At 35.7% G+C, this 21,601-nt stretch overlaps 1 protein-coding gene across 1 annotated transcript in view; it reads right to left on the bottom strand.

The window, feature by feature from the left end:
* The window catches only part of Trdn (triadin), a 226,845-nt gene that overhangs the window by 101,421 nt on the left and 103,823 nt on the right, over nucleotides 1–21,601 (bottom strand). The window contains exon 10 of the mRNA XM_029568123.1: nucleotides 9,324–9,401. Within this exon, the coding sequence (XP_029423983.1) occupies nucleotides 9,324–9,401 (78 nt within the window). The remainder of the gene's footprint in view (nucleotides 1–9,323; nucleotides 9,402–21,601) is intronic.

Here is a 21,601-nt window from a genome sequence, read left to right as displayed (position 1 = left end):
AAAAAAAAAACAGAGGGAACCTTATTAGTACAACACCCATTGACAAATTATATATACAATTAGCTTGAGGAACATAATATATGTCTAGTCAAGGTTTATTTGAGAACCTCTGGTCTTTTCCCAAACTTTATCTACATAGCACATGGTAATTAAAAGTACCAGACCGGTGGAACTAACCTTCTTGGATATTTAACAGCCATACTTTGAGGCCTATACTAATTTGGTCAGAGGGACTTAAAGGATAATTTTTACTTCTTTCTCTCCAAGATTGACTAAGTTCCAGAGGACTAAGGAGCATCTCTCAAAATGTCCTGTAACTGAGGTGAGTCACCTGTCCTATTGATCAAGGAGGCCATGGATACCCCACCAGATGGACTTCAACCAGTGTCCAGTCTACAAAGAGGAGGGTCAACTCAGAGGAAACTTCTCATTCATGCTTCCAAGTGAATCTAGACATGGTTGAGTAGGACCTTTGACTTATCTTCACATCGATGGAATTAGTAAAAGAAAGTAGTCAGGAGCTCCTCCTAAAACCCATGTGATATCTTAGGAACAGATCCTCAAATGACCTTAAGAGTAAAAATAAATTGGTTTATCTGGGCCGACTGTATGGTCTTAAACACCCAAAAGGAAAGTATAAGCAAAGATTAAAGGGAACAATATAATTCTTTAAAAGTCCATGTGTATAGCTAAAAGCTAAATAACAAGAAAAAATGCCAGACATGGGATACCTTCCTTTGAGTTGTTGCCAACAGTGGCCCAAGAGACTCCCAGACAGTAATCCAGTATAGAACTGGGAAAATGAACAGCAGACCCCAATCTTATCTAAAGGAATATTGGCAACTGGTTGCTGCTAGATGAGGAAGAGCTGATCTTTCTAAGATAAGGAACTCTACATAGGCTGACTAGACTCAGCGGATGGACAAGCACTGGGGAACTGCTGGGGGCATTGACAACACAGTGGACAGTAACAGGGATGACAGAGTATATGGGCTCCAGTGGTAGAGGGGCCTATGGGAAGGTGCCACTTGGGATGTGGGTATATAGATGAATAAGATTGTTTGGGATGTTCTGTATGAAATACACACCAAAAAAATCAATAAATAAAAAATGAGGTTTATTTGAGAGAAAAAACGTAAAAGAAAAATAAGGAAAATCTCTATGGAAAAAAAGTGACAACAGACTTCAGGTACCATTTAACTCCATCCTCCATGTTTTTTAAGTCAGTTTCTTTGTCAAGTGATTAATGCTAAACCTGAGGTTGGGCTATTTTACTCTAGTCCTCTCTAGAGTTTCATATCCACATATATACGGGATGGTAATTATAGTACTATTTATATTTGTAATATTAAATTGATTCTAGTTGTATGTCTATTCAAATACACTGTAGAGTGTTTAGTATATGTCCATCTTTCAGGATTGAATTTATTCAAATTGTTCACACATAGTAAGATACTAAACATAATTCAGGTATAAACTAACTTACCCCTTCCATATGACACAATAGTGGTGTCCCAGTAATTTCATATAAATATCCATTAATTACTTATGGATAGAAGTTTTTTTAATATTTTACTTATTTTTATTTTATGTATATGAGTGTGTTGCCTTCAAGTGTGTAAGTACACACCTGTTGTTCAATGCCAGTGGAGGTCAGAAGAAGGCATCGAATCCCCTGGAACTGTAGTTACGGATGGTTGTTAGTGACCATGAGGGTGCTGGAAATGGAACCCATGTCCTCTACAAGAGAACTCAGTGCTCTTAAGTGATGAGCCATCTCTCCAGCTTCATGTATAGAAACTTTTAGTTCTTCAGTGACTGGTAATATAAAGTCAGGTACTGGGGGGGGGATGGGAAGGTGGTTCAGTGGTTAAGAGTGCTTTCTGCTCTAGTAGATGACCAAGGTTTGTGTCCCAGTACCCACATAGAGGTACACAACTACTTGTGACTCCAGTTCAAGGGATCTGATACCCTCTCCAATCTCTTCAGGCACTAGTCATCCCCATGATACACATACACACATGCAGGCAAAGTACTTATATACACAAAAAACAAATCTTATAAATGGGGCATTCAGAGGGCTGTACTGAATAGAGAGAAAGAAGAACATTCTCCTCCATGATTGATTATTTGAATGGAATTGTATCTCATAATTTTGCTTATTTGAGTATTTTAGGAAACTGTTTTTCTACCATTCTTAGTGATTGGGGATTTTCAAGAAAACTTTATTTGAAGCTGTACTTGTAATTACTAAGGGTTTGGTCAAGTAGTGAGAGGCTGATTCTTCCTGAGAAATAGTGTTTATGGGATAAGAGGCTCGTGGAAGAACTCACCAGTGTTTGAGAGTAAACATGTTCTCTGCTATGGATTAACACCACTATAATATAGTATTACAAAGCACTATTTGGATGGGGGAAAATGGTCACCTACTCCACATATATAGTAAATGAATAACTACACTGGCCCTTTGAATCTATGAGCTTTCTGCCCCTTTGAGAACTCTCAAAAAACAAAGAAATTCATTGTAATGTAAAATGTAATATTCTTTAAAAGATTGTGAGAGTTACTACTAGATTTGTTGAGCTCACTTTAAAATTAGTTCTCATAGAGCAATATCTGGAATTAAATACGATTCATTTGCTTATTGACAACAGTGAGGAAAATGATCCCTTGAAACAGGTCCGAGACAGGATTTTTTTTTAAAAGCTATATAGCCAATTTCCCAAGGCCAACATAGTGCAAAAAATATAGTGTGAATCAAACGTGATTTAATGTAACATTAGTTCCTTTGCATTTAAGAACTCAGAACAATAAAATCTTGATTATGGTATAGAAAACGTGTTGGAGAGAACACTGCAATCCAGGGAAGGAAAGACACTAAATGAGTGACCTGAACCCTGAAGTACAATACTTCCCAGAGCAGGCGGCTACTGTGAGAAACTTACCATTAAGTGCTCTGAAAATAAAAAGAAGTATTTTAAGTGCTTCATAGATGTGGATTTTTCACCCATAACAAGGTCAACAGAAATTTTAGGTTTCTATTGATGTTTTTCTTCTAAGATGTTTCCAAACTCCTTGAACAAATTTAACAGTTCAGTCTTTTTCCATATATATACACTACTATTTTTTTAAAAAGTAAGATTGTAACATGTTTATACTCCTATAATTGACCTACATTCTCCACATCAAATGCATACTTCAAGGCCACATGTAAGTTTTTTCCATTTTACATAAAGCCATTTTCTTGCAAGTTAGTCCTAAGGAAGTTCCAGACCAAAATAGTGTATCAAGAGGACTGGAATAATCAGCTTCGCTAAAAACAGCTTGATTAATACTAAATATGTCCTAGTTCCTAATCAATTATGTTAATGAAGTGGCAGGCAGCACATCTGCAAACTCTGGCAAAGCCCATGGGCTCAGGCTGTTGGATCCTGTGAGCTCCTCGGAGAGCTGCTCAGTGTTATCAGTCTCTTTACAAGGAGCCTGCCTTTTTTGCACACAAGTAATTCTTATTACTAAAAGACTAGGGACCCTGAAATACTGCTTTTTTGTTCACTTAAATAAAATAGTGAATTCTGCAAATTAAATTGTTCTTTAGTCCTAAAAACTAATTGTAAGTATCCCACTTAATAAATGACACATCCTTCTACAGGTGACAGGTTGATATGAGGAACATTTGCTGGTGGTTTGTTTGATGGTTTCTAAACCTCTGCCAGGAGATAAGTTAGAGCAAAAAATCTAAATAATCTGACTATCAAAGAATGTCTGAAGTTGAGGAATCTGAAATTTTTATTTATGTCCTACTCCTTAGACTCCAATGAAACTAATATTTACACTATTATTATAGGCTGACTCTTGTCCTATGATTAGGCAAAGAAATGGTCACTTGGTAGTCAAATTTTATCAGGTCACACGAATTTAAAGTCCAAATGTGGAAAGGAACATTAATGTGATTTTATGCCTTGTTTTTCTTTGTTTCCAGGAGCACAGCCTAAGTTCTAGAAGATTTGTCCTAAATCACTGGGTTGTCCTATAGAAGAAAGAAAGACCATAGTAACCAGTGATGAGATTACTCAAAGTTTTTGTTGTTATCATTTTCTGTATAATATTAATTTCACTATAATTGCTATTATTATCAATATAATTCTTTAAATTTGAGCCTAGTTAAGTTTTTAAAATACATTTAACTTATAACAAGGAAAAGCAAGCATGGAAGGTTAGATAAGTCACTAATTTATGAGTCTCTAAAAGCACACATGATAGAAATAAAAGGCAAAATCATTGATCAAAACTATTTAAGCAACTCTATTGCATAAAGTAGACATTCACTGTTTTACTTATGTATTAATTAAGCTTTCAGGTTATGAAGTCTTATAGATCAAATGTATTGTCATGCCAAGCTTACATGCCAATTGCTGAAGTGCTGACCCCCAAATGTGACTGATGAAGTTGGAACCTTCTAAGATGTAATTAAGTGTCTTCTTGCTCCTACAGGCCTGCCACCATTATAAAAAGAGGGTGATCCGAGATGTCCTCTTCTCTACAGTATGGGCATGAAATTAGAAAGAAACTTGGAAGATAACCTTCATGAGAACCTGACTGAGCTGGGAGTTGAATCTTGGACTTCTTCAGAATTGTAAGAAAACCAATTTCTATTGTTTAAGATACCCAGGTTTAGTGCCTTGTTAAGACTACCTTGGCAGTCTAACATACAAGGTTGATCAGGAAAATTATATATGAAAAGGAAAGTGCATTCACATATTTCTCATACACAAAGAAACAATGTCTAGAGGCAAGTTAGGAAGTGGGACATGAAGACATGGGAATCACTACAGACCTCAGAAGCTTTTTCCAGCCAGGATATTAACATGAAAAATAATCAAATCAAAGTCCTGAGTGAACGAAATGAAACACATTTGTACCTGAAGAGGAGCAGGAGTTAAGAGTTCCACACCTTTGACTAGATCTTACACAATTCCTTAAACACTCAGGAACGTCTCTGAGGAGTCCAGACAAGATGCTCATGAACTTCACACTAACACATGGGTTTTAATGATAAAACAATACAATTCTTTGATTTCTGGGTTGACATTCACTATTGATTTGCAACTTGTCTAGTATTTATTTTTAAAACTTGTAACTCATAATTCATTCAATTTGATTAGCTAACCAAACCAATGTATTTTATATACTATAGAATAAGTTTTTTGTAATATAAAAGTGATGTTTCCTCCTTGCTTCTCCTTAAAAATTTTCTGGCTCACTTGTGAAAGAGATCAATAATTCACTTAAAATCTTTGGTGTTTGTACAGACAAAGAGAAGTCAAAATTTCTGCATAAGCAACATTTAGTCACTGAAGGACCTTTTGGCCAATGTTTTCATGTTATTCAGATGACTAATATTAAAACTAAAAGCAGTCTTAGAAACAGTGTTGTTTAAATCAGAAGGATTTGCTACTCAAATGTGCTCCTGAAATAACAGCAGTAGTAGCACTTGAGAATTTGATAAAAATAAAATTTAAGCACCAACCTAGACTTACTGAGTTAGAATCCACTTTTTCATGGGATTCTGAGATTATTTGTGTGAATCTTCAATTTTGAGATGTATTAGTGGGGAAGTCTTGACTATCATGAAAACAAGCTGTTTCCATCAGAAAACTGCATGAAATTTAGAGCATAAAATAGTACATCTTCATATTTAGAAGCGTGTTAAAAAAATCGAAGGTGGGGTCCTCACTCTCACATGTCTACTTTGTAAAATTATAGAAAGCACCTTGAGAAAGATACACAGAACCTAGGGTAGATACAAGTCTTGTCATTTCTTCATCAGCTCAAATAAATTTGAAGTCTTCATTTGTTTGATAATATTAATATCTATATTGAAGAGTTTCAGAATACCAGCTGACTGTAAAATGCATGTAAGTGAGGCAAACATATTCTAAATAAATGTGAATTGATGTGAGCATGCTGCAGTCATGGAGTGGTCATGATGGGGTATGCAAATGGTATGTGCTGCTGTCAGAATAGAATTTGGGGAAATTTTGACCTGCTATATTATTCAATCTTTCCCAGCTATTGAATGGGTGAAACATGAATGCATAGTCAACCTATCATTGAAATCTTAGTCAACTGGAAAATACAGCCCTTACCAAAATATACAGATTTAATATAAAATATAAAAATAGACAAGCCTATTTCAAGAAGGCTACCAATTTCCAATACTTGACACAAAACAATAGATTTGCTATGTAAATTTTTATACACAGAATAGACCAATGACTCCCAAAATTTCATGTTTAAATAACCAGGTGCTTATTGAAAATGAAGATTGTTTTGGTCAGACATATATTTATATGCCTATAATCTCAACAGTGCTGAGGCAGGAGGATTACAATTCTGAGGCTAGACTCGGTTGCATAGTGAGACCGTCTCAAACAATCAAAAAAAAAAAACAATAAAAAACTAGATCTTTTTTCCTTGAATTGCCAAAAATCTAGTATACTAAACTAAGATTTGATGAAATTTCCATTTTAAATGAGATTTAAAATTGATATAACTGATTCTGATGCTGCAAATTTACAAATTGTTTGTGAATTTGTGTTGTGTTAATAATCCAATAAGGTCCAGTCAGAAAAATTTGCTAAGTTCAATATCAAATATAATAATAAAATATCAAACATATCTTTGTCCTTAAACCACATTTCTTAGTAATGCTAATAATGCTAGTATTTTATAAATGAAGAACTTGGAGATTTAAACTAAAAGTCATCCAGGAAAAAAATGACAGAACTGGGTGAACCCAGATTGTGTGATTCTACTGCACAAGCTATTAATCACTGTAGTGTTCCATGGAACAGGGCTCCAAACGTCGTTCTACATAACAAGAAATGAACAAGCAGGCACCACTGTGCCTGGACAGCCATATGAGTTTGGAATCATGTGCTAATTTAAAACAGTCAGTTTAGTAATTCTACTTGTATGACCCATGGGAAACTCTCATGCGAGAACCTTAACCCCTCGCCTTCTGCTTCCTCCTCAATAACCTGTTTTATTTCTATGTTTCCATCATGATGCACCAGAGTCCATCTAGATGTCTAACTCAGAAAACAGAGAGTCATTTTATTCTTTGTTCTCTTAGTACCATAAGTCAGATATTTATATCAGTTAATTCTCTTTATAAGTCATTCTTCCAATCCAAGTGTTTTTTTCTCTATCAAATACTACTGTTTATTCAGGTCTTACAACTTGATTAGACTGTTCTTTTCCCAAGTGCCTACAAATCCAATCTCATATCAACAGTTTAGCCAGCAGGATGGCTATTAGGTAGACATCTTAAATGTTTCTCCTATCCATTGGAAACTTACCATCCATAGACAAAGTCCTCTTAGCTTAGAATAAAATATTTGCACTTATATTTGCAAACATACCTCTCCAGATGGTAATATAAGGAATTGGCATTGGTTTCTGGTAGAGAGGGTAATTGAAAGATAGGACCAGAAAGGAAAGGATTTTTTTCTTATATCCTTTAATAAATATTAAGTCTGAATATATGTGTGTGTGTTTATCAGAATTATTAAATGAAAATAAAGTTCTTAAGACTGAGTAAAACAGTATGATGTCTGAAGTTTACATATGAAATCAAAATACAAACAGAATTTTTAAAGGAGAGAAGGAAGGGAGACAGGGAGGAATAGAAAATGCTGTTAAATGTAACTTTAGAGTGCATATGTTAAGACCTTATCAGAGTCACATAAAAAGCTTTAAAACCAAAAATCAGTACTTAGCTTAGGCTAGAAAGTGCTTGACAATCTAGCCTCTGAATATGATTCTATTGATTTACCAAAGGCCTCTCTGTTCCCCTTTCTCCTCTCTTCAGTCTGACCTTGTGCTTCTGTTAATTGAGCTCCTTTCTTCTTCAACACTGTGCCTTTGCAGTTGCTGACCTTCTATCTGATGTCCCTGCCTTCATTACATACTTGACAAGCTTCAGTTTTGGAAACTAGCTCTGTTGTCACCTGTGCTAATATGTCCCAGACGTTTTCCTCGATTCTTCCAAACTAATCTATGTTCTCCCTCTTGTAAACTTTCATAGTTTAGATTTTCAAATTTGCAATGACTTAGATCTTTCAGTCCTTATCATATTATAAAAATGAGCATATCTCTTCCAACCCTGAAATCAAACCTTCTACTCAAAAATCTGTGCTTTACAGTCTGCTGGGTCAGTACCTGGTGACATCATTTACCAAGACTAGTGGTCTGTGGGGCAGACAGAGTAGAATTAGCTGGAGTCTCTTCTCAACTGAACTCCAGATCTGGGCTCTTGAGAGTTCCTGCCCCCTCCAATGGATCACTTCTTTCTATGAAACCTTATTAGTGAGAACATGTCATGCTGTGTATGGTGGCCAGAACCATCTGGCAACTGTTAGAATAGACAGAACACATACAAGTAGTCTGGGATTTCACTATACAAACAGTCCCTTTCAGCATGAGACAAGCTAGAGGTGGAAAGGAGAAATGAGGAGACGTCCCTCTGTACTCTTGTAAAACTTTAATTGCTTGTGCTTTTATACCTTTAAACTCAATCAGCATTGCAGAATCTCTGAATCCCTAATAGTTCAGAAAATATCTTACATGATCCCGTACTTGGAATTTAATAAAAAAATAGTTTAAAAGAATGAATGGATAACACTAGAATAAATGACTACATTTCCAGAAAAAACAATTCTAATGTCTTTTCCTCCCCTTATTTTACTGGGTTTTTTTTTTTTTTTTTTGAAACAGCCTATTTTGAAGAATTAGTTGTAGTAGTAATTAATAATTTCATAAACACTTATAAACTGAACATAATTGCATCCTTATCATAACTGTAGTCTGTCAATGCTATTTTTATGACATCTTAGAGAAGGCAGAACTCATGAACAGTCAGTTTGAGGTAACCTCCCAAACTGAGAAATCCTATAACATGTGGAGTTCAGATTCAGTCCCAGAAACCATCACTGAATCGTCAGACACCAGGTTTACTAAGTGGTGGCAAAGCTGCAGACCAGCAAGTCACGTTCCCACCACTCATTTGTGCCTCTGCTTTTGTGGTTCGAGTATCAGGGCCATAAACTGGACTTCCTCTAGATGTGGAAAGTCAACAACATGCAAATGAAGTTTCAAGAAAAGGAAACACTAGCTTAGATACACTAAAATTACGTGAGAAAATACTGGTGTCCTTGTTACTTTTGTTTTCTTTTTGGTTTATTCTTCTATATTCTTTCTTTAAAAAATCTGCGATGAAGGTATTTATGTTCAAAAAGACCACAAATCTAAATACTTGCCTTCAAGAGTGGGTGTTGACAGAGCAGGTCTGGAAGCAGGTGTTGCTGGTGAGGGAGGAGGTACGGCTGGGCTTTGTCCTGTCCAGGCAGAGTGGGAGTAGATAAAAAAATGTATTAACAAATTTAATATCCACAACTAAAATAGCTAAATATGATCCCTGCATGAATAATTCATAATTCTGAGCTATAAATTAAAACTATTATGCACTAAGAAAACTGTTATTAGGTGAGATCTTTAAGACAATACAGATTCTGTTGTTGTCAGAGCTATATCTGAATAATTTTTTCACAGACATATATACAATGTCTAATATTGTTATTGGATTTCATTAATGGCAAATCTACATGTGATCAAATAAAGTAATTTATTTTGAATGCACACTTTAAATTATGGGAACTAAAATCATAAGAGCAGAGAGGGTCCCCATCTACAAAAAAAAAATCATTTTCACTTAACAAAAAAATTCTCAAGTGATATAGAAGGGCAAGAAAAGAAGATTAAAATTCATGGGCCTTTTGATATTAAACAGGTCCATTTTCTTCTGCCAAAATAAATGACCTGGAGTTGGGTAAATAATGAGCCAAAGGTAAAATATACTCAGTTGCATAGAAAGGTTCTCTCAAGGTTCAGGACTCATTATCAACTGTAACAACAAAAAAAGCCCAACAATCATTTCCAAGTGCTTTCCTGTCCCGGGAAATTAATTAACTGGTATTACTCAGGCTATGAACTGTAAACATTAACCATCACATGATCCCATATGAAATACTTGCATGATGTTTTATCATTAATTTTTATTCTATCAATGCTTGCTGTGTGATTTTGATCTAGGAATTGACACAGGCATGGGTGCTTTGGAAATAGTGATGACTAGATATTGTTAAATGTCAGCAGACATGCCTGCTTACTGGAAGGTTTCCATTTTTAGAATTCTTCAAAATTAGTTCTCTGTGGGAAATTATGGCTTAGTAACCAGAGCAATCAGAGTTGCACACACAAGATTCCAAGCTTATGGCTTCATGTCAAGTAGAGCTTGGCCTTCATTTGTTATGGAATTTTCTTCTATTTGTCACCCCTGTACAGACTGATTCATGGAAGTGTTCAAGCATGAAAGAAAGCAAAGCAGACTGTTGCAGAGCATACAGGATGTGTACCTAGGAAATATAAGTCCATATTTTAATTTTTCCACATAGAAGCAAAGATTTGGTAGAAAACATAGAAGTTCCTGTCTCAGAGAGTCTGGAAAAGTAGTGTTTGAGCTCACCAAGAAAGTGCATGACTTTTGGTTTTCCCCGCAGCATTCGTATGTGCTAAATATGTGCAAAGTTTTCATGGACTGACACTTTTAATTGTCCAAGAGGCTGAAGGGGTAGCTATGAGTCTTGTTATAGTTATGGAAAGTGAGTCTAACAAGAGGCCATGACATTCAGCTCCTAAGATATTGACCTGAATCTCAGTGCAGAGCTGTAATGACAGGGACTGAGGCTTACAGAGGGTTTGGTTTCACTACTCCTGATAGGAATAGAAAGCTTTCTCCCTAAGCTTCTTTGTGGGTTAAAGGAATGGATACTGGGAAAGATCTGCATCTAAGCCTTCCTTGAGAGCCCTTAACAAGTATTTCTATGGTAGCATATTATTTTGTGGCTTTTAAAACCTAAAAGAGAGTATAGATCCAAGGGGAAAATTAAATAAAATATCGAAGTACAAGGGACCATAAATAGAAGCCAATTGTCTCTAACTGGTAAAATTTTCAGCAAACTTTACTTCAGAGAAAGGTGCCTGTTGAATCTGAGCTTTTGTCTACCCTGCCATATACTTCTATGAATAAACATAGATCCATATATACACATACATATTCCTTTATAATTTGATATGGCCTTTAGCTATTTTTTATAAAATGTATGAGATACCTTGAGGAAAGAGACATGATTATAAAATATTCTTTATCACCTAGGGTGAACATAAAGTTATTATTTTATTATTAGAACAAATTTACTGAGCACTAGTACATCATCACTGAAGGATCATTTTACCATTAATCATCAGCCCTTGCCTTTAAGAAATTCCAGATATACTGGCTACAAAGATTCACATTGTATGAGAGTGTGATAATGGAAAATGATATGTAAAAAGTAGAGGTTGCAGAGATTCCTGTAGAAAATTAATTTAAGTACCTGAATGGAGTTTTGGAAGTAAAGAAGAGTTGGAAAGAGGGAATTACTTTAGGTAGTAGGTGGGAAGAAAGCCCTAGACTCCCTAACGCACACACAAATACAGTAAACACATTTGTGCTTCTGCTGCATGCATAGAATATCCAGTTCATGTCTGAGATTCTCCACAGCCATAATGAACTTTAGGAGGCTTTCCAAAATGGCTGACTAGGATTGGTGAGATTGCTCAGTGGGTAAAATTTGTGTGTACAAGCATGAGAACATTATTTTAATCCCTAGAACCCACATAATGTGCATATCTGTAATCCCAGAACTCCAAAGATGAGATGAGAAGATGAGACAGCAGAATTTCTGCAAGTTATAGGGCCAGGTAGCCTGGCTGACATCATGACAAACATGAAACCCTGTCTCAAACAAGGTAGATGGTGAGGACTGTCACTCGATTGTCCTCTGGCCTCCACATGCACTCCCTTGCATGCCCACATTCAGACAAACATGTATCTGCATATATACATACACAAATTTAAAATAATAAAGTGCCTGATTGGATGATTGTGACGTAGTGAGTACAACGAGGAGTTTAAGACCAGAAAGGAAATTGAACAGTGAAGACAGGTGGTAGCTTGCCTTCAGGATGACAGGGAGGTAGCTGTGACAGGGGAATTATGCACTTGCTAGAAGGCATCAAAATTATTCAGGCAGATTGTGCTCAAATACAATGTAGAACTTTAGTTCAAACTTATAAAAAATCTCTTTCTAAGCTTAAATACTGTCAGAGAATCCTATTGAAACCAAAGACTCTTTTGCTATGTAAATAAATATATTAGACATTATACTATATATTATACACATTGACTTGCCTAACAATAGTATATTTTAATATAATTTGAAAATGAAAGCAAAGTTGTTTAGCATAAAGATTGCATGCTAAGGACACAAATGGATGCAGGTGAGAGTTTGCCTTCCATCACCTATAGAATCTGAGCAAACTTGAAAGTCTCTTGACTTTGTCAAGCCTCAGTTTGAGACTTTACAATTGTGGTTAGTTTTGGGGGTGTTAAGAGGATTAAATGATGAAGTGCCTAGTACAGACAAGAGATCCCAAATATTAATTCTTTCTCCAATAATGCATTTACAATTTAAATCTCATCTAATTACACAAGAGGATTTCAAGCCATCTTTTGAAGTAAGAAAACAAAAACAGTGATAACATTGAACATGACAGTAGAATTCATTTATAGCGAAGAGCCTTATAGTTTTATTAAATATGTATTCCTTTGGAGTTCCAGAGAGTTGTTACTCTCTGAAGGAAAGATTTGGGTTCTTGAAATTTACATGTCACCATAAAGTCACTGTTCATTTTACAAACTATTACCTGAAAATCCCTCTAGCATTCAAATATGTAATTCAGGTTTTATTTTTACTCCTTGAATGATTTTGGTTAGCTGATTTCCATAAGACCCAAATGACATTTTTTGTAAGCTGCCAATATTTTAGAGTATGTCTTTTTCTCCACAGAAGTCAAGTTGTTTGGTTTGGGGTTAGTAAGAATTTGTAGGTGATTGCATACATTATGTGTTTCTTCTCCTTATGTGATTAACAGTTTCTTTACTAAAATAATAAGTGGGTTGACTCAGAATTTCAAGCCCACTAGGAAGCTATGAACTGAATTCAGATTGCATGAAGGATAGCAACAATTTCCTACATGAAAATTGGCTCTGTCTAGTTTCGTAGTGAATGAGCATCCCTAGTTGAAAACCATTTCTAGACAACCTAGGCTGACACCACAAACCCTGTAGCAAATGTTAACAATACTTTCCTCCTAAGGTCTGATAGAAACTTTACTCTGTAGTTCATCTCATTTTCTTAGACATATTGAGTATTTGATCTGGCAGACAACAAACACTTCCAGCCCTACAATCGACAGCCTGCAGTTGATTCTGGATACATGAAATGTAAGGATAACTTGTAAGTGATAATTGAATTAAAATTCATCATTTCATACTTTAAAAATACAAGACCTTGAAGTATTTTACAATCCTACCATACCCTGTCTTTGCTAGCTTCATAGAAGATGTTTGCAAATCTATGACTGAAAGGAAAAGGAGAAGATTAGAATTTGGCAAGAAAAATGATAGGCAAATTTATTAAAGAATGGGGCCGGAGAGATGGCTCAGCAGTTAGGAACACTGGCGGTTCTTGCAGAAGACCTGGGTTTGAACCCCAGCACCCACATGGCAGCTAACAACTGTCCGTAACTCCAGTTCCAGGTGATCCAATAGCCTTTTCTGTTCTCCACAGGCATTGCATGACACAGGTGCACTTACCTACAGGCAGGCAATACACACATACACATAAAAATAATAAATAAAATAAATTTTAAAAGAATTTAAAAAAAAGAGAATGAAATTTTCCTTCAGTTCCCAGACTATTTTTGTACTGTATAGAATAACGATTTTACAGCTTAAATTTAAAATTAGTAAAATTAACTGAAAACAGGATTATATAAAGCCACATGGTACTTTGGGCCCCTTGACTTTCAAGTCTCCTTTGTGAGCCTCTCTAGCACCTTCTTTGGATTCTTAGACCACTTGCTCATGAAAGGAAGTCACCACATAAAGTGAACTAGCAACCATTCCTTGTTTTCCCAGTTTATCTATGAAATAAAGGAATTGATAGTCATAAAGTATTTTCAAATTTTCAATTTTGCTAACTTAATGGAGACACTCTGACAGGGAATTATCAAGAAATTCAGGACTTGGTTTGAGGTCAGCAGGTAGAAGGAGTTTTCTCTTCAAATATGGGGCATGCTAAGTTCACAACTAGAATTTGCATCCATACTTTCCTCATTAGGAACCTCTCAACCCCAGGAGCAACTCGATTGTCCTCAGCACAGAAATGTACAACAGTGCACAAGAGAAGAGGAGTCTGGAAGGAAAACTAGAGAGAAAGGAGAGGTCCAAAGGACTGAAGCAGGAGAGAGAAGCAGAGAGAGGCAGAGAGAGAGGGGGGGGATAATCAAGACAGAAAGCTTAAAAAAATTAAAGGTCTGAACCCGAAATGGAGACATAGTACCATTGGTAAAATAAGAAAAATAAATCTCACAGAAAGCACGGATGCCCTCACCATTCAACTTCTTTCTTGTTGTTTTATAGAACAATGCAATGCCTCAATTATTTATACTGATCTGTTTGGTTTTTTAAAACTGATAATCTGCTCCTTCAATCAGTGGGAAAAAATTTTATCATTAGAGATTCAATTCAAATTTTATTATGTAAGTCTCATAAGTTATTTTACGTGTGATCTATTGAATGGATAGGGAATGCCCTAGGGCTGGGGACTTCGGCTGCTGACAGCACAGCTTCATTATTTCATAACCTCCCTATGTATCTCATATGGCACACATAGACTTTGCACTGACAAGTCAGTGGTATGTATGGTGGGCAAGGCATGCATAAAGGAGACATGAAACCCGGAGCAGTGGTTATGCTGGCTTGGTATAAGCAAGTTTCAGTAGAGATTCATTCATCCACAAAATGTCTGAAGTGCCTGGAAGAGACTTTTTCGTGTAGAAGATAGAAAGCAAATCGTAAACTAGTTCTTAAGTTAGTGATATGTAAATTAAACCATAAAGTATTATAAAATGAGTATAATAACATCTTCTCCACCTAGATTTTTATGACTTTTATGAAGTACAAATAAAAACACAAATAATGAAGATAAATCCCTATTGTCATGAAACTTACATTAGATAGATCAGTGCATGTGATTAATAAGCAAAATATAATGCTTCAGATCTCATAAATCAGTGCAATCAGTACAAAGGACTGAGGCAGAGAATGTCTGAGGGAATGGTTTCAGAAAAGGGGCATCATACGGATACATGAGGGTCACAATAAAGCAAAGCCAACTAATCTATGTAACATTCTGTATAAATGAGACCAGTCAATCTGTAGCATTTTATAATGTTTTTCTTTTAATGTTGAATTCTTCCTAATGTAGGTAGCATATGCTCAAAGGTCACTGACTTCCCTGTGAAACAAAATCTCTTTTCTAGAAAAGATAAGAAAGACAGCAGGATGTCAGAGGGATGTCATTGAAATGGCTCAGGTAAGAGATGCTGCTGATAGGAATGAGTGGGTTGATGTGGAAGTCAGCTGCTGATAGGAATGAGTGGGTTGATGTGGAAGTCACTCACTCATGTGATCAATACTTATTTAATGCCTACTTTGTATTGGGCACTTTACTTAGACAAAGTTATAGGAGCAGACAATACATCAAAAACTCCTAATCTAGGGTTGAGTCAAAAAATAAAACCCAAATCAATAAACAAAATGAAAATAACTTTTTATAAAATTTACCATGGTAAGATCATAGAGTATCTAGAATAATCAAGTAGTAATTTTGAATATATAGTCAATGGAAAACAAATTGAAGAGAAGTGGATAGGTCCAGAGTACATGTTGAAATAGGTCTAACAGGACTTTCTAGTGAATTTAATGTCCAAGTAAGGGAAATAAACAAAAGATGACTTCCACAATTTGGTTTCAGTACGTAGAGGCAAATTAGATAGTTTTAGAATGAAAGCAGCAAACTTTCCTTTTATCACCTACTTGTTTATCAACAAAGTGGTTAGTCATTACTCTCTCTTATGCTAATTCAGTCAGAGTACATGTGAAGAAATGCATTGAAGGTGGAGGCCTAGTTAACTTATTGGATAATTCCAATGATACATCTTATGAGTAGTTCATGCAAAAAGTTTTTTTGTGTGTAAATTTAGAGAAGTTTTCGAAAATGGATTATTGTTCATAAATTAGCTGTATGACTCTCTTTAAAATACCAAAGTTTCAGTGTCATAGATCAAAAAACATCCTCCAGGCCAGAATGTTTCTGGGATGGTTTCCTTGAATCCTGATAAAAACTCTTCTCTAATAGTGCCAAGTGTTATTATACATTTGCGTATTCACTTTGATGGAAAGCAAGGAATGGGAGCTAAATACATATTTCATATATCCTTTTGATTAAAAATGATAAAGGTAATATTAATGTTTTTTCTTTCCAGTTTCAAATATATGAATAGGAAATAATTTTCCACAGAACAGTGAACCAATGAAAGCAAATGTGAATAATTCTAGATCTTATAGTTGTTCCATTCATTTTTCACCTTGTTTTTGCTAGAATCCCTGGAGTCTAAGGATGTAAAAAATACTTTGAAGTCAGGCATCCCTACACCTTAAATCTAAGACAGCTAAAAAGTGTTCTCTGAGCTGGGCATGGTGGGGCAGGCTTTTAATACCAGCACTTGGGAAGCAGAGGCAGGCAGATTTCTATGAGCTTAAGGCCAGTCTGGTCTACATAACAAGCCCCAGGTCATCTGGAGCTATAGGGAGACCCTCTCTCAAAAAGACCCAAAAGTGGTCTCTGGAAGTACAACTATCTAAACCAAGGTCATACATTAAGTTGAAACTAATTTTAGATTAGAGTTATTGTTTACTTCAATCTCCAGTGTCATTCCTCAGTGGAACCATCCACCTTGTTTGTAGAGACAGGTCTGTCACTGGGACCTGGGAATTGGGACTTGGGACCTGGGACCAGGGGTTCCCTGATCATGCTAATTGGCCTGCTAGGAAACCTCTGGAATCCTCCTGTTTCTACCTCCCCCGATTCTAAGCACAGACTATTCTAGCGGCCTTTTTTTTTTTTTTTTTTTTTTTTTCATCTTTTCAAATTTTTATTTATTCTTTTTGGTTTTAATTGAGCTTTTAAAATTTCATACAATATTTCCCACTTACATCCAGACCCCTTCCCCCATCCATGCCTCCCTCCCTCCCCCCACCTAACCCTATGCACTCTGCCGTACATGCCCAGTCCTATTCATTCAGGTGTTTGTACACAAATGTTCTTCAACATAAATGCGTCCACTGGAGTCTATTCAACCCATCCAGTGGTTGTCTGTAAGTCATACTCTCCATCACCCAGCAGCAACCAGTGTCAAATAGTTCTGGGTCTAATGCTGACCCACCACCTATTTCTCACCTCCCCTTTGGGCTCTTGTTGAGCTGACATGGGTCCCACATTGTATGCTAGCACTGCTGCAGGAGCATATGAGCAAGCCTCCAGGGGTCTGGATGCCTCCACCTCCTTACCATGAACCAGCCCTGGCTCTTACAATCTTACTGCCTCCTCTTCCATGAGGTCCCTGAGTCGTGGGTGGGTGAGGTTCCATATAGGAGTCCCAACCTACACTCTACAGTCTCTTTTTCTCCAAAACTTGGCCGGTTGAGGCCTTCTGTGTGTACCACACTCTGATGTAGAAGGAATCCTCACTGGTGAGAGCTGAAGGGTGCACTAGCCCTCTCTCTACCCCTTATTCCGCTATGTTCCATGAGCCTTGGTTGTAGAAATTAGACTGCTGCTGTGTCACCTAGTACTGGGCATCTCCCAGGTGTATGTTCTCTATGCCTGAAGAGATGTGCAACTCTGCAGTAACCTTCATCTGTTGCAAAGGAAGCTTCTTTGATGAGTGCTGTACGTCATGTTTGTTGCTCTAAGGGAGACCTTTTCTATCTAGCACTGGCTCCCTTCCAATCAGCTCCTAGGTACACGCATGAATTGATGATCACTCTACTCGCTTTTATTTGGGTGTTGGGAATCAAACTCACATTCTCATGTTTGCTATGTCTCGAGCTCTTATTTTTTCCACATTTTTTAAACACTCCTTGCAGTTATCCAAACAATTCTTATCAAATTCACAGCGAATCATATTTACATATATGGTAAGGGAAGAAAGAATGAGATACAGATGAGTAAGTATGAATTATATTTTTCTGTCAATACAAAGGCCAAAGGTGGATAGTAAGAAAAAAGTAATGAGGTAAGTTAAATTGATGACTATCTCAATTAAAAATAGTAATAATAGCCAGGTACTGCCATGCACTTTTAAAAATTAAACAATTAAGTTGAAGATGGAAAGATTGGTTGAGTCCAGGAGTTTGAATCTAGTTTGGGCAACATAGTGATAACTCATGACAAAAATTAATATAATTAAAAATAATGATTCTATATACTCATAACAAATATCCTATTTACCCTGTAATCATCCAGTGCAATTTATAATATCTGAAGGATTTCAAATTTTTAGTGATGAAACTGTTTAGAATATAGACAATTCTAGCTGTTGTTCAAAGATTGGCTCTTTCTACATTTTTTCCTCTTCCTTACTTCTGATATATGAATGTGCCCATAACACTCAGTATATACTTTATCCCATGGTTCTTTGGGTCACAATGAATTTATTCCAAATTAATTTTTGTCTATAATAAGTTGAAAATATTGGGACAAGCAAACATATTCAGGAAAATGATTATTTAAAATAAACGATAAAATGAAAGCACCAACAAATGACGTTGTTAATTACCAATTTATCATGATGTTCTTGGAATGCTTTAATATGAATAACTAATTTCAGGTTTTTCAGTTCTTGGTAAAAAGTGTTCTTCTCCGAACGTGAAGAAACAATGCACTTATTTCGATTGCTTGCTGTTTTAAGGTATTATTTGATGTTTAGAACAGTTTACTAATTTTTATGACTAAAAATATGTCTTTCCAGGTTACTTTATTAATCTATAATTTGTGGGGAAGAGTGGAGCCAAAGCTCAAGAATAAAGAAAGGTAGTTCATGAAATAGCTCACTTACAATGTAATGCTTGAAATATATAAGCTTGCTCCTAAGTATATAAACTATATATTATAGTGTCTTTCAATCTATGCATGTAACCTAAATAGTGCTTAAATATGCATTGGTTTTCATTGAGAATATTGGAAACAAAGATGTTGGAAGGTGTGACAAATTCATCTGACTTTCTAATTACTATTTAAGTGCACAGAACTACAGCACAGCACCTCTTTTTACAATTTTATATTGTCTTTGTGCAAACTTTTCTTTTGGAAACAGCAAAGGGAAGAGGAAATGAAAAAAGTGTTTGTAGCTACCTAAAAGAAAATTAAAATTTCCTATTTTGTTAATATTTGCAACTAATGGTAGATAAACATTATGCTATCATATAGTAGAAATCTGTTATCAACATTGTTTCATAGCAATTAAATTAAGCCATATTTTACAGGAAATATTCTATACTATAGTAACATGATATTGTCACACATTAGTCCATGAGAGGATGGTTTGAATTACATATTTCACATATTTTGATGATCACTTGTGACAATTATTTAAAGATAACTAATTCAAATTAAGACTTTACCAAATTGAGTGTGTCTGTTCTCTAAGATATTGAATGATAAGAGTAGTTGGAACAGTTATAGGATGAAAATACTACATGCCAAATTCTTAATATATTTCTTTTTATGTGTTTTTGTGTATTTTTTATTTTGTCTAGTTTTATATGTAAATTGGTTTACAAATACATGATTTCAAAGCAAACTGCAAAACAATAAATATTCAAACTAAAATTTTAGGTTTCATTTATATGTCTATGTATATCCCTCTCCTCACAACTAATATAATGACCAACGAGTAATAACTACTAGCAATTTTAGTTAATTGATCGTTGTTATTAATGAAGATAAATAAGCCCTACTAAGATTGTTGCTTACTAACCAAGCAATTATAACAGCATATTACTGAATATGAATAGATTCAATATTTCATACCTTTCAAGCAAAATTACAAAAGTTCAAGATCAAAGTGTAATATTTTATGTTTTACATTCAGTTTTACTTTTCAGAGATCCAATACACTGTAGTGAGTAACTCAGACTCAGAAAATAATTCATGCTTAATTATTAATCATTAGTGTGTAAATGGAAACCAGAAAGATGAGGAAATAGAGATTATGCATTTCCCAAAGGCAAAGTCATTACATTCAGAAAATGTATTATTAATAAATGATTCACAAGTAGAATAGTAAATTTCTTCATAAGAGGGAGGAAGCTTGATATCAAAACACAGAGAATAAATAATACCTCCTCCTTTTCCTATCTTCTTGGGTTGTTTGACTTTAGGATTCTAACAAAGAAGTTATTGACACAGAGCAGGTGGCACAGTTGATCGCTAAATCGATTCCCAAGATACTAGAACTTGTTTTCATTTCCAATAAGTTCAAGACCCACAAACACCAGTACAGATAAACTTAGTCTATGCTCTCTTTCGTCAAAATGTGTTGCCATTCTAGCCATTACAAATAAAATTTAAAACTCAACTATAGTACAGGGTGATAATTTCCCAGGCAGGCCTTATCGCTGGCTTAATGTATACTCAGAAAACAGCAGCAAATGGTGCCTAGGATATTCTCAGGAATTTGAGTAATAAATAATCTGTACTCTTTTTATGGACTCAGCCCACTGGCTTGCAGTTTCTGTTCTGCCTTTCTTCATTAAGTGTTCTGGTTTGTTTCTTCATTTCTGTGACAAAATACTCTGACCAATACCAACTTGGGGAGGAAAGGGTTTGTTTTATCTTTCATCTCCCAGGTCACAGTTCATCAGGGAGCTTAAGGTAGGAACTCAGGGCAGGAACCTGGAGGCAGTAGCTGGAGCACAGGCCATGGAGAAACACTGCTTACTGGCTTCCTCCTCTGGCCCTGCTCAGCCTACTTTCTTACGTAACACAGGTCCACCTGCCCAGGGGTGGCACCACCCACAGTGAGCTGGACCCTCTCACATCACTCATCAAGAAGATGCCCCTCAGACATGGCCATAGGCCAGTCCAATAGAGGCAACTCTCCAATTGGCTCCCTCAACCTGGTTGTGTCAAGTTGACACTAAACCTATGCAGCACATTAACAAAATAAGAGGCTATTAAAACCTATCATCAATATATGCATCTTTTTTTTAGCAATCACATTGGCAAGATTTAGGAGTACATGTGAAATTTTAATTATTTTAAACAAGGACTATTCATTTGTTATAAATTATGCCATGTAGAAAACAAAGTAAAAAAAAAAAAAAAAAGGAACAAAACAAACAGCAGTAGCCTCCTTTTAAAAATATGCATATAATTCTAAGACCTGGAGACAATATACAGCTGTCTGAGCAAGTTCAACAACTCCCCCTCAGTTCAATTTCCTCGGTTCTGAGGTCAAGCTATAG

This window comes from Nannospalax galili, unplaced genomic scaffold, assembly GCF_000622305.1.
Source record: "Nannospalax galili isolate Female #2095 unplaced genomic scaffold, S.galili_v1.0 scaffold1340, whole genome shotgun sequence".
Taxonomy (NCBI): domain Eukaryota; kingdom Metazoa; phylum Chordata; class Mammalia; order Rodentia; family Spalacidae; genus Nannospalax; species Nannospalax galili.
This window is presented reverse-complemented; position numbering and strand designations above follow the sequence as displayed.